Source organism: Triticum dicoccoides, chromosome 5B, assembly GCF_002162155.2.
Source record: "Triticum dicoccoides isolate Atlit2015 ecotype Zavitan chromosome 5B, WEW_v2.0, whole genome shotgun sequence".
NCBI lineage: Eukaryota > Viridiplantae > Streptophyta > Magnoliopsida > Poales > Poaceae > Triticum > Triticum dicoccoides.
This window is the reverse complement of record NC_041389.1, coordinates 722,277,692-722,295,140: the sequence shown is the minus strand read 5'-3', so window position 1 is coordinate 722,295,140 and position 17,449 is coordinate 722,277,692. Positions and strand designations below refer to the sequence as shown.

Here is a 17,449-nt window from a genome sequence, read left to right as displayed (position 1 = left end):
TGGCTTCTCCAAGTGTTATCCCCATGAACGTACCACCTGCAGCAGAATCTAGAATTTTTTTGGAAACAAAGTTTTGTCCAACATAGAAGTTTTGTACTATCATCCAAAGACTTAATCCGTGAGTGCGACAATTTTTAATCATTAATTTCATTCATTCCCATGATTTTGCAACATGATCTTGGTCAAGTTGTTTAAAATTCATAATTTGATTCCTCAAATATATTATTTTAGCGGAGGAAAATATTTACCAATAAAAGCATCTCTACACTTAGACCAAGAACCAATTCTATTTTAATGGAATAAAACCAACCATTCATTGGCTCTATCTCTCAAAGAAAATGGAAATAACTTTAGTTTTATAATATCATTGTCCACATAATAGTTTTTTTTTGCATATCACATAATTCAACAAAAGTATTAAGATAGGCAGCATCGTCTTTGTTTTAATTTCCATAAAATTGTTCTTTCATAACAAGATTTAGCAAAGAAGATTCGGGGGTGTTTGGTTGAAAGGGACTAGAATTTTTTTTAATCCCGGGGACTAAAGAAAAAAGATCCTCCAGTAGAGTCTTTTATTAGTCCCTTAAGGAAAAGTCCCTCCCGTTTGGTTACATACGGACTAAAAGGGACTTTTTCGAGTCTAGTCCCTGTAACCAAACACCCCCTTTATTTCCATAAGACTCTGCACTAGTGGCTGGAGGAGCAATAGGAGAACTATAAAATAATCATTATTAGTACTAGAGAAATTACATAGCTTGGTATTTACAGGAGTAAACATACTGAAAAAGCAAGCAAGAATAGCAACACAATTTTTTATGGTATTTTGAAAAGAAAAAATGCAAACAAAGAAAAGGCAAATGACAACTAGGAAGGAGATAAAACAAGCAAATAAAATAGTATGTGCGAAGGCACCTGATTTGATAGAACCAAACTCCCAAGCAAAGGCGCCAGAAATTCTTCTCCTACTCCAGTAGGAGTTGCTGGATTTTCCTGAAAGGAAGGGTGATGTAGCACAGTAGCAGAATGTATTCGTCAGTTAAGAATCAAGGTTTGATCGAACCAGTAGGAGTCTACAAACTAGCAAGATAAACAACACTTGAACACAAACAAAGTAAATGCTTGCACCCAACTTGGCAAGGGGTTGTTAATCCCCTTGTATTGCTAGTTGCAAGGTTAAAAGCAAATAGTGATATGCCAAAACGATAAAATAGTAAAAAAGCAATAGAGCAACACAAATACTAATTGAGAATGGATCCGGCGACCATAGGTTCACTAGTGACTTGTCTCTCCAAAGAAGGCAGTGGCGATGGCCGGCGATGAGGCAGGGAGGCTTGCGGCGACGGAGATGGGCTATCTGGCATTGGTTTCCATGGTGACGCTCGTGGGTCGAGATGGGCGCGTGTTGGAGGTAGATGCGTGAGTCAGGAGGGACGTCGGTCGTTCGGCGATGGCTGCTGGATACCCTAGCCACTTGCCTCTCTCCTTCACTCGCGGGGAGAAATAACACGTGGTGGGCGGGCGAAGTGGGTTTCCGAAGGGGGCAGCTACTACAAGAGGAGTTGCAAATTTCTTGTAAATACGAGGCCGAATGGATGAGAAGTTGCAGGGTCGGCTCGAAGCTGCCAAGCCTAGCAACTATTTTTTGGTGTTTGTTTGGGCTTCAGCTTTTAAGACCCTGGAAGCTGTAAAAGCTGAAGCATGAGCCCAAACAAACAGGGCCTCAGTTATTAGTCTTATACCTCTCATTTATGAAGGCTACTATTCTGCATCCTGCACAAATTAAACTTCTTGTACTAAACTTCTTCACTTATCAAAGTTGATCTTTTCACTAAACATATGCCACTTTTAATGATATTTTCACTATAACTTATTAAATATTATTTTAAATTATAAGTAGCAAAACTAACAATATAAACATGCTCGTGTATAAGGTACATATTGTCATACATTTGTAATATTAATTATTACATATAAATTGCATATTAAAGCTTGTTTGAGATATTTAAGAAAGTCTTTTGCTACAATAGAAACAGTTCTAAAGTGAGACATTACTTCAAATTAATGTATCTCTATTAGGCTGGTCGTAACGGGAGTATCATAGGTAGTATCATGCATACCAACTAAGCAAATTTGTTGTGGTGGCATGGAATCAAATGAAGAAAGAGAGGGTTCAGTACATATCATGATATTGTATCGTATTAAATGTTGCGCTAATTTGTGTCATGCATGGCAATAAATGAAGTCATCTATGATATTAATATATGATACTATTCACTACGATGTAGTATGATACACTAGTATCATATGCATGATACTAGTATATGATACTTGCCATTACAGCCAGCCTTATTGTGTTCAAGTGTGCATTTATGTATGTGTGCTTGTCCATTGTTTCATAAGCTTGTAAAGAACTTGATAAAGCATCTTAGAAACTTGAAGAAGATTCCAGTGTATAATAATATCAAGTTCTTATATAATTAAATTGTGATTCAGAAGTGTGTGAACTATCTATACATAAAGAGGTTATTGCTTTTGGCGCCACGTCATCGAAATTACCTCCAAAAGTTGCAAAATATTACCCATCGATGCCACCTATAAGTGGTAAAATAAGTTTCACACAGAGGAATCCCCGCCTAGGCCGGCCTATGGAGTATGAACCTTCCATACTACGCTTTGCGCGCTGGGTGAAGACACTGCACGCCTATTTGGGCCGGCACATGTTCGGGAGGCCTGTTTTTAAATTTAAATTTAAATTTTTTCTATTTTCATTTTTCGTCTTGGTTTTTTCTAAAATTTGAGACTTCAAAAAAGTTCCGAAACATTATAAAAATAATAATTTTTGAATAAAATGTTTAATAGTTCATAATGTTTTGTGGATTCAGAAAATGTTCGCAATTTTGAAAATAAAAATCACATATTCAAAAAAATGTTCACAATTTTTAAAACAAATGTTCGATAAATCCAAAAAAATGTTTACAATTTTTCTAAAAGTTCATGTATTAAAATATATTAAGGAAATTGCACAAAATTTTTCCAATTCAAAAAATATTCATGAATTGAAAAATATCCTAAAAATACAAAAACCATTCGTGAATTGAAAAATATTTTATTGATTCATAAAATGTTTGTTGATTCAAGAAATGATCATGCATTTAAAAATATATTCGTTAAATCAAAGAATATTCATGAATTTCAAAAATTGTTCCACCAATTTCGAAAAAAATGTTCGTTGATTCTATAAATGTTTGCCTATTCAATAAAAAAATAAAAAGTGTTCACAATTTTTAAATTTTTTTATAAAAAGTATAGCATGTTCATGAATTCAAAAAATGTTCATGATTTTAGAAAGTGTTTGCAAATCTGTCAAAATGTTTATGAATTTGAAAAATGATCTCGATTTCAGATATGTTCATGATTTAGAAAAATGTTCATGATTTTCAAAAATCGTTCAAGATTTCACGAAAATGAGAGTGATAGTGTATCTGGGTGATTCAACAAAATGTGGTCATGGCCATCGGAGATTATGAAATTTTTTTCTCCCATTACAACACATGGCCGTTTTGCTAGTCAACATACAAGCATACTAATTTTTTGCCGTCGCTGAAATCTTGTCTCTTGCTTGGTTCCCTGCCAATGATCTAGAATACTTATGCTTCCGAGGTAATTCCTTTTAATTTAGTCTCTTCTTTTGCCTTTTCCTTCTCTGGCTAGTTTGGTTCAGCCTTGTACAGTCCCCCCTGCTGAAATAAAAATGCAGAGCTACTGCCGTTTTTGGTGGAAAATATATATTTCTTCTTGGAGTGTAATGCCGAATAAAAAAGCATCCAAATCCTGGGCTTCCTCCTCCTCTCCGACGCTAAAGACCAAGCTTGGGCTGAGTTGCCCGAACTCGGTTACACACACGTGGCCCATGCTCGACTCATACCTACCTCCCGTCCCACACCATCCACGGTGATCCGAGTCGGTTCCCACCGGACGGGAGCAAATGATGAACTGGTTGGTTGTCACCTATTGCTGCCTCTCGCCAACCCCCGCTCCCGGCGGCAAGGCACCACCCGCACCACGCCTAAACAACACAGAAGAATCGAATGAAGCGCCCAAAATGAGACACGTGGCGGCGGCTGAGAGCCCGCCTTGTGACGCGCTCTCAGCGCACCCTAGATGACCTTTGTGGGGCTCCCCCTTCAAATACTCGGTGAAGGTGAGATATAGGGGCGCCCTCCACGACGAGCCTAGAACAGGAAGCCTGGGCTGGATTTCCCTCAAAAAAAAAAAGGAAGCCTGGGCTGGATTAGGGCCGAACTCGGTTACACACTGGTGGGCCAGGCCACTACTAAAAGAAAACCAGAAAAAACACTCGTGGCCCAGGCCGGGTCGTCCACTCCCGTCCCACCCCATCCTTTCCACGGTGGCCGGAGCGAGTCCCTCCGTCCCTGCCCACCACCGGCGAGCAAACGATGAACTCGTCGGCGGTCACCTGCTGCTGCTGGCCCCCACCACCCCACGCTCCCGGCAGCAAGGCATCACCCTCTCCACGCCTCAACAACAAGAGCAGCACAAGAATCGGACGAAGGTATGTATCCCCATCCCCATCTCCGACTAGAGTACGTACATCTGACGGTGGATGGTCGCCGCCTGTATGTCAATCCCGGGACGAATCCAGGGACCTGGTGCTCAGGAGCAGCGAGCTCGCCACGCTCGCCGCCATCTTCCACTTCAGGTACCTACCTCACTGGGAAAATTCAGAATCTGAGCTCTCTCTGAAGAAGGGGATGCAGTTAACAGTTAACTGAATTTCTTGCTCTGGTCTTCTGACAAGTGTGTTGTTCATTTCTCTGCTCTCATGGCTGCTCCAGTGGCACCAAGCCGAGCTACCTTGGCGTGCAGAAGAGGCCCCCCTCCCTCGCCTTGTGCCCGGCGACCAACAACTGCGTGTCCACCTCCGAGAGGATAAGCGATTCCAATCACTACGCTCCCCCATGGTAACCATCTGTGTTTAGTTCTTACACCATATATGTTCTGATGCATTACCTGTGTGTCACTTGTCCTCCCTGCGTATGTGCATATATGGTTGCTGGATGTGTGGCCTGGACACACAGTGAGCCCTATGTTTATGTTAAACTCCAGTTGTTCTCCGTTTTGAAACTGAACACCCAGCGATCCAATACCGTAACCGCAGCATAGACTTTTGGTTCGACAGTAGGCCTGCTTCGTCCATCCTTGACTTTTACGTCGTACGCGCTGTCGAATGTTCGATTCGGTTTATTCTGTATGTATGGAAGCTCTTGATGATGAACCACAGCATATGATAAATTCAGTGAGTCAGAAATTGCAGTCCCAAATATGAAAAAAAAAATGTTATCTACTTGTTATACTAAAAGCAATAATGCATCTGTTGCTGGATGTGTGCTGTGGACACACAATGGGCCCTATGTAAAAATGTCTTATAATGTGGGACGGAGGGAGTAGTCGTACACACTGTAGAATGTTTCATTTGGTTTATTCTGCATGGCAGCTCTTGATGATGAACCACAGTATATGATAAATTCAGTGAGTAAGAAATTGCAGAGTCCCAAATATGACAAAATGACATCTGCATCTTCTAAAAACAATAATGCATCTGTTGACTCAAGCCTTTAAGAAAACAAGTGTCTGCCTTGAGCACTGCTCACACTCTGCTGGGTGTCGCTTGTCCTGCATATTTGCATATACACTAAGTGATTCAAATACATAAGCGGCACAGCGTAAGATTTTGCTTCGACGGTAGGCCTGCTTCTTTAATCCTTCGTCCGACGTATGCATTATGTAATATGTGTGATTCGGTTTATTCCGTACGGTAGTTCTTGATGAACCACAATATGTGATAAGTTCAGTAAGTCAGGAATTGCAGTTCTAAATAGTAGTATTACAAAATAAGAGTCACTGATATCTGCATTTTCTAAACAATCAATTGAATTACTCTTCGTTTCTAAACTAAACCTTGCCTCGTCGCAGTACTACACTTATATATGCATCTGTTGACTCAAACCTTTGAGGAGCAACACTCTCCCTTTCTGAACAAGTGTCTGACCTGCGCACTGCTGACAGTCTGCTTTGCAAACGAAATCTTCATTTATGATATGAATGCTGTATCACATATTCCATGTTGTCATCAGGTTCTCCTTTGAAAGCTCTTTAACATATCTGGATTTTGTAAAAATGTTTGAAAGACTTATCTGTAGTGTGGAGTACTGAACATGACCTTTTTCTAGGAATTACAATCCCAAGGATGGCCCCAGGGGTAAACCCATAAGCAAAGATGAGGCCATGAAAGAGCTCATTGAAGTTGTATGTAACATCTCTATCTTGTTTTTATAGTGCGCAGCGGGAGGGTAAATTACTCAAGTCATATCAGCATGTTGTATTGTAATACCTGTTGGCAGGTGACCAAGACAAAGCCGGACAACTTCAGTCCTCGTGTGGTAGAGAAAGGAGACGACTATGTTCGAGTTGAATACGAGAGCCCTATATTCGGGGTAGCACCTTGTTACCCTTGTAATCCACATGCTCACGCAAGTGTAGATTGCAACGTTATTATTATTCACTAATGACTGTATGTTTCCTCCGTCCGTGCAGTTTGTAGACGACGTCGAGTTCTGGTTCCCTCCTGGCAACAAATCAATCGTTCAGTACCGATCGGCGTCTCGGTCAGGATTCATCGACTTTAATGCTAACAAGAAGAGAGTAAAGGCAAGCATCATCTCTGTCATTTGTTCTGGTGTATATTTAAGGTATGATGTGCGATTCTTGTTCTGTGGCAGGCACTGAGATTGGCACTGGAAAAGAAGGGCTGGGCTTCAGAAAGCACCTTCTGAATATGAATCAGCGTAGCTGTAAATCGATCAACTGGTATAGCCGTACATCACTGTCCCTCTTAGTTTGTCACCCTACAGAATATCTACTGGAAATCTGGTAGTTAATACTTTTATCATGACATCAAAAGAGGTTTGTACATGGATGCTTTCCACGCAGAGCGGATCCTGATCAGTAGCAGCACTAGTGCATATGTTTGAGTGCATGCATCGTTTGCACTCCAAACAAATTAGCAGCATTGTCATGATACCATACCATACCATACGGCAGCATATGCAACTTTGTGAGGCATACATGGGTGGAATATCTCCTCCATTGAACTTGGAGGCGCACATCCGTCGAAAGGCGTCGACTTTGGGTGCTGGCCACGCAAAGTGGGAGGGGGCTGGAGATGTCACATTGCTCCATCTCTCTCTGCTTTCCCCCTTGTTTCAAACCCTCTCCTGCCGAATCCCGTTTGGTCAGCGCTACCGCTGACCGTTGGCTTCCATTGGTGGCCATCACGGGTTCACGGCCACTCAAGCGCCCAGTGTCTTAAGTAACTAATTAGGAATTGCACTGCACTGTCAAGCATGGCATCATGATGGCTGGTTTGACAAAAGAAAACCAAATTGTTGAGGTGCATATATACCTGATGCAAAAACAAGTTTCTGATTTGCAATTGCATATATATATTTGCATATATTGCGCCGGATTGAGTGAGGTGGCTATCGGTATCATGACCCATGGCTGCTGCTTTTGATTTCCAGCCAAGCCAGGAGGAACAGCCAGGCGCACTCACTATGCAACAATGGAATGGAGTCAAAAGGAGGATGGGCGCCATTGAGGGGTCAAACCCAACAAGATCTAGTGTAGTGTACTCCTTTTTTTCTTTTTTGACTGCCTAGTGTGCTGCTACTCGACCAGCTTTCATCCTGAGCACTACTTAACTGACTTAGTGCATTCCTCCGACACTTAGTGACTAGCTTTCATCGACCAGGTGTCGATCACGCGGGACTCCAAAAAGAAACTCAATATATGTTTAAGTTTCATCATCCAAGTGGCAAAACAGAGCAAGTGCCAGCTCGGATGCCAGGTCACCTGAAGTGATTTCGTCTGCAGTTGTCTTTAGGTTCAAGGTGAAAAGTAGACTTCAGAAGAGTATTTTTTTTAGGGTGGACTAAAAGTAGCCATGTTTTTTGTGCTTCTTTTGGGGTATGACCAGACCAGTATGATTCATGCAAGCATGGTTGACAAACAGAGAGCATCTTTACATGGCGTGGACCGAATGTGATGATATGGCAACGGTGGGTGCATATGCAGATGCAGTGGCTCACCTCAAGCCTGTACTCAATCTATCCATCTCCTACCTAGCTAGCTAGGTTGTCTGCATGCATGATTGCATCCTACTGCTTTCCTAACACTAGTCAGTAGTACCACTATCTTATTGTACTTCTTCCCTAACATCTTCCCTAACACATGTTCGACACTCAGGGCAACTCCAACACGACACACGGATCACCGAATCAAACACGCCAAACGTCCGCGACGCATCCACGGACAAGGATAGCAGAGCCGATCATCCGCCCCAGGTCCGGCCTCCACCATTTGACAATAGCAATTTGATCGTATGCAATGCAAACATATACAATCACAACCAAAAAGGAGCCGATATTCAACATGCTTCCGACTCCAAAAGTTGCCAGTCCGTGCAAAAACAGACATTTTTGTGCCTCATAATACGGCTGTCTGTGCCAAATTCTTCACTCTACGTCTGACTGCTCCGCGGTGGCCGCCTCCTCCAAGTCGGCCGTGATACGCTTGAACATCCTAGCACGATAGGCTTGCACGAGCTTCGCTGCATCGGGATTCACATCCTCCATCTCCAAGGTCAACATCGTGGCATCGTCCGAGTTGGCCGCGAGCTCAACCCTCTTAACTTCGAGCTTGATCTTCTTCTTTGTCGCCGCCATGAACTTGCCAAACCTCTTGGTCTTTTCCTCCTTCACGTCATGGCGCTTGGCACATGCCTCCCCCTTCTTCGTCTTGATGTCCTCGAACATCTCCATTATCTTGGCAGCTGCCCGTTCTCGTTTCTCCTTCTCCTCCCAATTTCTCCTCCGATGCCTTTTGAACTTTTTGGACTGCTCAAGCCCTCCTTTTGTTGAGGCGGTTGGATCACCATCTTCATCTTCGTTGGTGATGGCAGCAGCCTTGACGGAATTCGCAACAAAGTGGATCCACTTGGGTTGCACATTCAACTTAGCCCGACAAATGCATGAACCGTAATTTCTTGCTCTCCACCTTGAAGTACAATGTGCATGCACGTGCTAGCTATCATAAAAAGACATGATCAACAGGTTGCATATCCGGTCAAATGACCAACACATAGAGCATATTCGGCCAAATCCAACACAAGATGCATATCTGGCCAAATGACCGACACATGGAGTATATTTTCGGTCAAATCCAACACAAGTTGCATATCCGACCAAATGACCAACACATAGAGCAACAAAACACTTACAAGCTTGGTGATTTGCGCTCCACTTAGCCATCGATTTTGGATTTGTTTGTAGAAGCCAGAATTCGTGTTGACGGCCTCTTGCATGGTGTGCCATCAATGGGTGAGCGACTTCAAAGCACGAAGATGGATCACGTCATTGCGATTGGGATCGAAGTACTTGTCCTCATTGAACCAAAAAGTTGGGTGTACGTCTGTTGGGTGTCCGATTGTGCCTACTATGGCTAGGGGTCATCCACTTGTCCATCCTCGAAGTTGCTTCCATCGTGGATGATGTCCAACATCTCCTGGTCGCCTGCCGGCGTCGTGCCCGGTTGAGATATTCCGACAAACAGAGGCCGAGCATTGATGGGCATTCGATCCATGCTCAGCGTCCGTGATCGGACTCTCAGTGAAGTGCTAGTCCGTGTTGAGGTCGACCATATAGGGCATGCGCGGCACGACGGACATGAAGGAGGCCAGAGAATTCTGCTGCACAACGAGTCGCGTAGTAGTACGTCCCCTGCAGCTACTTTGGCTAGGGTAGTGACTGCATAGGCGCCGCCCACCGCCCGCCGCCCGGCCACCTTCTTTGCCGGACGAGGTGACAGTTGACCACCCGGCACAACTCCTACCTCACTGCTCCTCTGTTTGCGGCGTTGGGTGTGTGCTGCCAAGTTGGCATTGCGGGTGGCTACCACCTTTGGGTTCTACATCTCTGGCTCTGGCGGCACGACGAACATCTCCATGGGGTCATGTGACTCCATCGCGGCGGTGGATGGGAAAAGGAGGGCGGCGGCGATCGAAGCGAAGAGGGTGGGGAAGGGTGGACGTTCACGCGGAAACAAAGTGGAATGGTCCAAATGTGTGGGCTCTGCCTCAGTTATGGTTGGCTCAGGGGGGTCGGACACCTACGTGGCGGAAGTCCGGATGCCCGCAAACCTCCCCTAGCTTTTCCACCGGTTTGTAGGATTTTAGATGCCCGGACGCAGACGTTTGAGGCATGTCGTTGGACGGCAAAAAATGTCCGGACACCCCGGTCCGCATGTTTAGGGGTTGGAGTTGCCCCTGGTGGCTAGCTTCCATCGACCAACTGTCGACCAGGCATGAGACCAAAAGAGTGCTCAATATATATTTATTTTTAAATATCCAGGTGGCAGAGCCAGAGCAAGTGCCAACTAGGATGCCATGTCACTGAAGTGATTTCATCTGCAGTTGTCTTGGGGTTGAGGGTGAAAAAGTAGACTTCAGAAGAGTTTTTTTTTAGGGTAGACTTCAGAAGAGTCTGACTAAAAGCAGCCATGTTTTTTGTGCTTGTTTTGGGGTATGACCAATATGATTCATGCATGCATGGTTGACAAACTGAAAAGCTGGTAGCAGCATCTTTCCATGGCGTGGACCGAATGTGATGATACGGCAACGGTGGGTGCAGATGCAGATGCAGCAACTCTCAAGGCTCTACTCCATCTATCCATCTAGCATGATTGCCTCCTCTCCTAGCCAACTTTCCTAACAGTAGTCACTAGTACTAGTATCTTAATTATTACTCCCTCCGTCCCAAAACGTAAGACGTTTTTTGAAGCTATGGTAGTATCAAAAAGCGTCTTATATTTTGGGACGGAGGGAGTACTAATTTATATGCCAATCTGGACTAGAGAACTCTCCATGAAACTTCAAATCACACACCTCAGATCTCTTCTTAGCAAGACACTGCAACCTCACCCACAGGCCATGTGTTGAATGTTAATCTGAGTGTGTGTGATGGTGACTGAACAGATAAATCATGTCTCCCAACATTTTCAGCTAAGTGGACTCTCACACACACACTATCTAGCTTTACACTTAAGCAGTGGTGAGATCTGCTCCCTCCACACAATGTGCAACAAGCAAGCAGGTGGATCTAGGTAGCTTGGCTAGATTAGCTATGAGCCAATGTGGTCAAGTCAAAAGAGATGATGCAGATGGATGGATGGATAGATGGATGGATGGATGGGGATGCAGCACCACTCCACCACCTTCACTTGTCTAGCTTGTGGTTTACCCCTCCCTCTCTCATGCACCAGAAGAATATGATCCACCAGCTAGTGTGAGTGTGACCACACCTCTCCTTCTTCTCTTGCAAACCCCCAACCCTACTTGATTCTCCAACCCCCTTTCCTTGTCCAAAATTGGTCATACGTGTCGGGACGAAGATTCAGCCGACGTCACACCCCCTCTTCTCCTCTCTTGCAACCCTCCACCCTCCTCGTCGACATGATACAGAACATATGCCATAAATCATATCGTTCAAAATAATACCGAAAATTTCACTCTCCGGATTTGTGCAACTATTTTTCGCTGATTTGGTAGTATTTTCATTTTGTTTCGTAAACGATGATCACCTACGCCTCTGCATCGATCGGTTGATGCACACAACCATACATTATTATTGAAAATGATGATTAGCCCCAAGATTTGCTTTGTAAGATTGATTTTTTTGACCCGGTGGTATGATCTACACAACACAAGGCATGTCATTGTCCTCACGAGCAGAGGTTGACACTCCATTCCCCCACCATCCTACAACTCATCCTCAAATTGATGCAATTCCATCACCATATCACCATCACCACTCACCTTTCACACGTCGCAATTTCGCGCTCTAGATCTTACTATAACGCACCAAACATTCCAAATCAGGTTCCTACCACGCGTTTACAAATCTTTCTTTCTTTCTTTCTTTCCTTGTAATATTAATATTCCTAAAAATTATTTTATTCCAAATTATTATGAAAATAATATTAATGGATATTTATGGCGTTACTAAAACTATCAATCGGTTCATGCTTCATGCTCACATTTAGGAATGACGCCATCATCAACCTTTTCACACGTGCGCGATTCGCACTCTAGATCTTTCTACAACATTCAAAACATTTCAAACCAAATTTCAACCATGTGTTTTTTCTTTTTCATCAACACTTTGATCATCTTGCGATTATTTCAAATTTGTAGAGAATTTTTTGTGTTTCCTTCCCCAATAGTGTTGTACTAAGATAGGAAGCTCTTGAAACATTTTGACCTTGACACCTTTCCATTCCTTGGACTACAACTATCCTCTTATATATACACACACCAAGGCAAGTGGGTAGCTCTTGCTCTCTTCCTTGCTGGTGCGTGCCATTGACAGACAGATCGATCCACCGATGCCCATGGCGCGCGAGTCATGGCTGGCCAAGGTCCGGTCGGCCATCTCGTCGAAGCCGTCGTCTTCTGGAGCGCCGCCGGCGGGCGCCGGTGGCAAGAAGGGCAACGTCGGCATCCTCGCCTTCGAGGTGGCCAGCCTCGTGTCCAGGCTGCTCCACGTGTGGCGCGCCGTCGGTGACGCGGCCGTGGCGCGGCTCCGGCACGAGGTCGTCCACCTCGACGGCGTCCGCAAGGTCGTCTCCGACGACGACGCCTTCCTCCTCGGCCTCGCGCGCGCCGAGCTCGTCGACGCGCTGCGGGGCGCGTCCGACGCCGTCGCCGCGCTGGCGGAGCGGTGCGCCGACCCCTGCTTGCGTGAGTTCAGGGACGCGCTGCTCGAGTTCGCCGACGCCGGCCGCGACCGGTACCGCTGGGCCGCGCCCACGTGGAAGGAAATGGACGCGCGCGCGAGGAAGTTGGAGAAGCAGGTGGCCACCACCGCCGCGCTCCGCAGGGCCATGGAGGAGCTGGCCGAGGCCGAGCACGGCCTCCGGAAGTTCCTGCGGGCCGACGCTGCTGCAAGCGGCGGAGGAGGGTGCCACCGGCGCAGCATGTCGGCGAGCAAGATCTCGGTGGCGTCGGAGCAGCAGCAGCTCATCTTCTCCAAGAAGCAGGACGTGAAGAACCTCAAGCAGACGTCCCTGTGGGGGTGCACCTTCGACGCCGTCGTCTCGTCGCTGGCGCGCGCGGCCTTCACCATCCTCGCGCGCATCAAGCTCGTCTTCGGCGCCGGCGGCCAGGACCAGCGGCACGCGCCGCTCCACCGGAGCCTCACGCTCTCCTCGGCCGTCCACCCGTCGGCCGACGCGCAGTCCCCGCCGCCGCCGTCGCGCAAGTCCATGTCGATGGAGGCGGTGCCGTTCGACGTCGCCGTCCTCGTTGCCCAGAGCGCGAAGGGCAGCAGACGGCGCGGCTTCTTCGAGTACAGCACGGCGACGCTGGTACCGCCGGCGGGGACGCTGGGCGCGGCGGCCCTGGCGCCGCGGTACGCCGGGCTGGTGATCTCGATCGAGCGGATGGCGCGGTCGCCGCAGCGGATGGTGGGGCCGGACGAGCGGGACGAGCTGTACGGCATGCTGACGGCGAGCGTGCGCGCGCAGCTCCGGGCGCGGCTGCGCGGCGCGGTGGCCGAGGCGGACGCGGGGCTGGCCGGCGAGTGGCGCGCCGCGCTGGGCGGCATCCTGGAGTGGCTGGCGCCCATGGCGCACGCCACGGTGCGGTGGCAGGCGGAGCGCAGCTTCGAGCAGCGGAAGACGACGTCGACGTCCTCGACGACGGACATAGCCCGGCTGCCCCCTCGCCACGGCGGCGGGAACACGTTCCTGCTGCAGACGCTGCAGTTCGCGGACCGGGACAAGGTGGAGGCGGCCGTGGCGGAGCTGCTCGTCGGACTGAACTACGTGTGGCGGTTCGAGAAGGAGATGAGCTGCCGCGCGCTCTTCGCCGTGCACCGCGAGTTCGTGGAGCGCCCCAGCGACTTGGACGGTGGCGCCGACAGCTGCCGAGGAGGAGGAAGCCACCCCCACCACGCCGTCGACGGCGGCGGCAATGGAACAGTAAGCTCGTGCGCCTAGGCCGTCCGATCAGAAACCAACGGCCCTGATCAGTCAGACATCCGTGTGTTTAATCGTTTCTCTTGTTTTGTCCACCCCCTAGTTAAAGGATTTTTGTGGTAATTGGGGCCGGATGGGATCTTGTTCACCTTCATCTTGATGTGAGTGGTTAATTAGCTTGTAATGGTACATAGAAATCAAACAATATTCTCATATACACTATGATAATTAAGTACTACCTTCGATCCATAAAAAGTGTCGCAGTGTTGAACTAACCCCAGTTCAAAACTGCGACGCTTATTTTGGATCGGATGAAGTAGTGTTTTTTCCATTTTCTTTCTGTGATTTTGAAAAGAAGAGAGATGAGAGATGATGGTGAACCAACATACATGCATTTGTGTCTGATAAACCCCCTCCATCACCACAGACAGCAACCCTAGACTACACCAGTTGAAGTGAGCAAGATGATGATGGTGATGCATCTGTGAGCCCAATGTCCACTGCATGGGAGGCAATGGAGGCAACAGTAAATCCAAGGATGTAGATTTGCTGCTGCTGCTGCTGCTCAACAAGTTGTTACATATATCTAATCTACCCTTTCCATCTCACCTCGTCTCATCAGCAGCAACTTTGTTGCTGCTGCTAATTGTTAAATAATGAGGGTGCATGTGGTGGGTGTGAGTGAGCACAGGAGGTGAGGTTTGAGATGTAGAATTGGGGGACACATGGGGGTTGAGTCAATCATGATGGAGGATTCCATCCATCCATGCACCACATGCTTGCCTAGCTAATCAATCTAGCTGCCCCTGAATCACAGAGACACTTGCAAGAGCCTGATTAATCTATGTGTGTGTGTGTATGTGGCAGTTGAGTTGGAAGAACTATGTATACCTGATGCAATGCACCTACCTGTATTTTACACCAGGTATCCCTGTGTTCATACAGTGGAAGATCTCTACCCCTTTTGTTTATTTACAGTACCTGCAGCCAGCTCCCCACAGCTGGTTACTTAGGGTGTTCCAACACCTAGCTGCTTGTCCTCATGATGTACTGTTATTATTATTATTATTATTATTATTATTATTATTATTACTATTATTATAGGTTCTTCATGAATTTCTGAAATTGTTCCAACTGACAGATACATTTCTTTTTGTGCAAAAGAAAGGGAGATCTAAAGATGAATTGTGCTCTGTCAAGTCCTAATCGCACCTTTCGATCCGCTGAATCGCGCTAAATTTCATTCGTTTTGCACATGTCTGCACCCACCTTGCATGCACAGGGGGATGAAAGCACCTGGACATTGATCAGAGAATCATGTCACATGGAGTGTTGCATCTCTGAAAGCACCCTGTGCCTTAAGGGATCAACATGAGCAATTCCCCTTTTCGATGCCATGTCATTGTTAATGAGCTGCAAAACACTCATCTTATCTTCCTTGAAAGAAAAAAACCCATCCAGGCAGACGGCAGTCGGCAGACATATGAAAGAAAAAAGTGATCTTTTTTTCTGAAAGAATTTTAAAGGAAGTATTTCGGTTCGTGCAACTGCTGAAAAATGAAGAACAGCTGCTTTAATCATGTCACAGGGGCAGGGGGATCATGCTGAAAAGAGCAGAACTGCGCCGGTGGTTACCTGAAACTTTTAATTCAGATATAATAGTAGTAGTAGTGGTTAGTAGTAGCTGCTGCTCTAATCTCATCATCTCCTGTAGTAGTGTACTCCAAAAGCAGATAGACACTCAGTCCATGGACCCACCTAGCTACCATCTACAAGAAAAAGAAAAACATATGGTATATAGTAGCATGATTTTGTAGTTCATGATTGGTTATGTATGTGAAAGCAAATCTTTGCCAAGATTTCATTGGAACAGATAGCAACAAAATCAGTTTACTTGTTTATTTTCATGGTTGCTTGTATATATAGACACGCATTTGTTGCTTTAAACTTGACGCATCTTCTTATTCAGAATCAGAATGGCGTGGTGCAGATCGCAGAAGAATGTACCAACAATCAATTGCTTCCACTTTCCCCTCATCCCACTAAGCCACCTTGCTCAAGTTGTGAGTAGATATATGTAGTAGTTGATGTTCTACCTTTGTAGGTAAAATTAAATAAACAGACAAAGGTGCAACTTGGAGCAATAGACTAGAACCAAAATAGATATAGTCACTCATGATTCGTCGGCGAGAGCTTTGACTCGAAAACACTCGACTAGCTACCTCGAGTGCGTCGATCGATCCATGGGAGTGGAGTGAGGGGCCTCCGAATTTCTTCCAAAAGAACAGAAAAAGCAGCAGATTTTCTTTGTCAAGAGGAAAGCATGTCATGGCATTGATATGGATCTCATTTTCCCCCTAGTTATTCTCTTTTTCAAAAGAAGAAACAAAGGGAAGTAAGTCCAGAATTGTGCTCTGAAATTCTCCGATCCAATGACGACGACGACGGACCCCTAAAGGCGAAGATGCTCGATCGTGTGCGCACAATTGAAATTAGAACATGGCCAGGTGCATGATGGCCTCTCTCCAATATCCATGGCCGTGCTGCTGATGGTAATTTAGCAGCATTCATCATCATCATTTGCAGGGCATTGCTGTAATTAGTTAGTTAATCACTTAATCAATGTAGTGTAGGAGGCAGTAGATAAGTACTAGTGGACATGTCACACCATGGTTAGCTGCACAAGGAACCAATGTGGATTCCAAATGTTCCTGCCCAGGTGGTAATATGGGCGTAAAGTTAGGATCTGATTGGGCGACAAGTGTCCATTTCAGTCTTGAGAGAGCTGATTGATGTGTACCTTAATTTTCCTACTTACAGTACCTCATGCCTGGCAAATAATTAGGTATGTAGGTGCATAGAATCTGCTGATGTTCTGGTTAATTATCACAGAAACGCCAAGCACATAAAGAAGAAGAATTGATACGGTTCGATCCATGAGTATATGTGCTTATTATTGCTCATATTATATGTGTTTTATTCGACATTGTCAAAACATTCCATCTCCCTGTGGTTTCTTTATCTATGTATACTAACGTTTGTTCGATCAAGGATGGACAAATGTATGTATTGACTTTTTGGTTGATTACACTTAATTTAGGATGTAAATCACACCGAGAGCATGCCTATGGAGACGATTCGATGGTATCGCGTACGTGCTACGAACCTAGAAGGTGACACGAGGCCATATCCTAGATGTATATTTTGATTGAAGGCTTAAAAGACACAAAATATTATTCACTTCTGCTTCGATACAACCCTCATAAACATATCAATGGGGAAGATCTCTCCATACAGTGGCGAAGCTTAGTGGAGACCAACAGGGGCCATGCCCCCC

At 45.8% G+C, this 17,449-nt stretch overlaps 2 protein-coding genes across 2 annotated transcripts; both read left to right on the top strand.

Moving 5' to 3' along the window:
* Positions 1-4,368: 4,368 nt before the first annotated feature.
* Positions 4,369-7,917, top strand: LOC119313005. The gene is made up of 8 exons (XM_037588809.1): positions 4,369-4,573; positions 4,664-4,720; positions 4,857-4,982; positions 6,252-6,327; positions 6,423-6,515; positions 6,616-6,729; positions 6,801-6,888; positions 7,602-7,917. The coding sequence occupies exons 1-7, from the start codon at positions 4,458-4,460 to the stop codon at positions 6,852-6,854; spliced, it is 636 nt and encodes a 211-aa protein (XP_037444706.1). The 5' UTR covers positions 4,369-4,457; the 3' UTR covers positions 6,855-6,888; positions 7,602-7,917.
* Positions 7,918-12,476: 4,559 nt separating this feature from the next.
* On the top strand, positions 12,477-14,443 carry LOC119313004. Its single transcript, XM_037588808.1, has one exon. The coding sequence runs from the start codon at positions 12,520-12,522 to the stop codon at positions 14,131-14,133; it is 1,614 nt and encodes a 537-aa protein (XP_037444705.1). The 5' UTR covers positions 12,477-12,519; the 3' UTR covers positions 14,134-14,443.
* The last annotated feature ends 3,006 nt before the right edge of the window (positions 14,444-17,449 follow it).

What these genes read in the sequence shown, in the direction of transcription:
- LOC119313005 (XM_037588809.1), top strand. Translation starts at nt 4,458, where the DNA reads ATGAACTCGTCGGCGGTCACCTGCTGCTGCTGGCCCCCACCACCCCAC. An exon ending in GCCGCCATCTTCCACTTCAG is followed by an intron (nt 4,721 to 4,856) that starts GTACCTACCTCA and finishes TGGCTGCTCCAG; the next exon opens with TGGCACCAAGCCGAGCTACC. An exon ending in ACGAGAGCCCTATATTCGGG is followed by an intron (nt 6,516 to 6,615) that starts GTAGCACCTTGT and finishes CCGTCCGTGCAG; the next exon opens with TTTGTAGACGACGTCGAGTT.
- LOC119313004 (XM_037588808.1), top strand. Translation starts at nt 12,520, where the DNA reads ATGCCCATGGCGCGCGAGTCATGGCTGGCCAAGGTCCGGTCGGCCATC.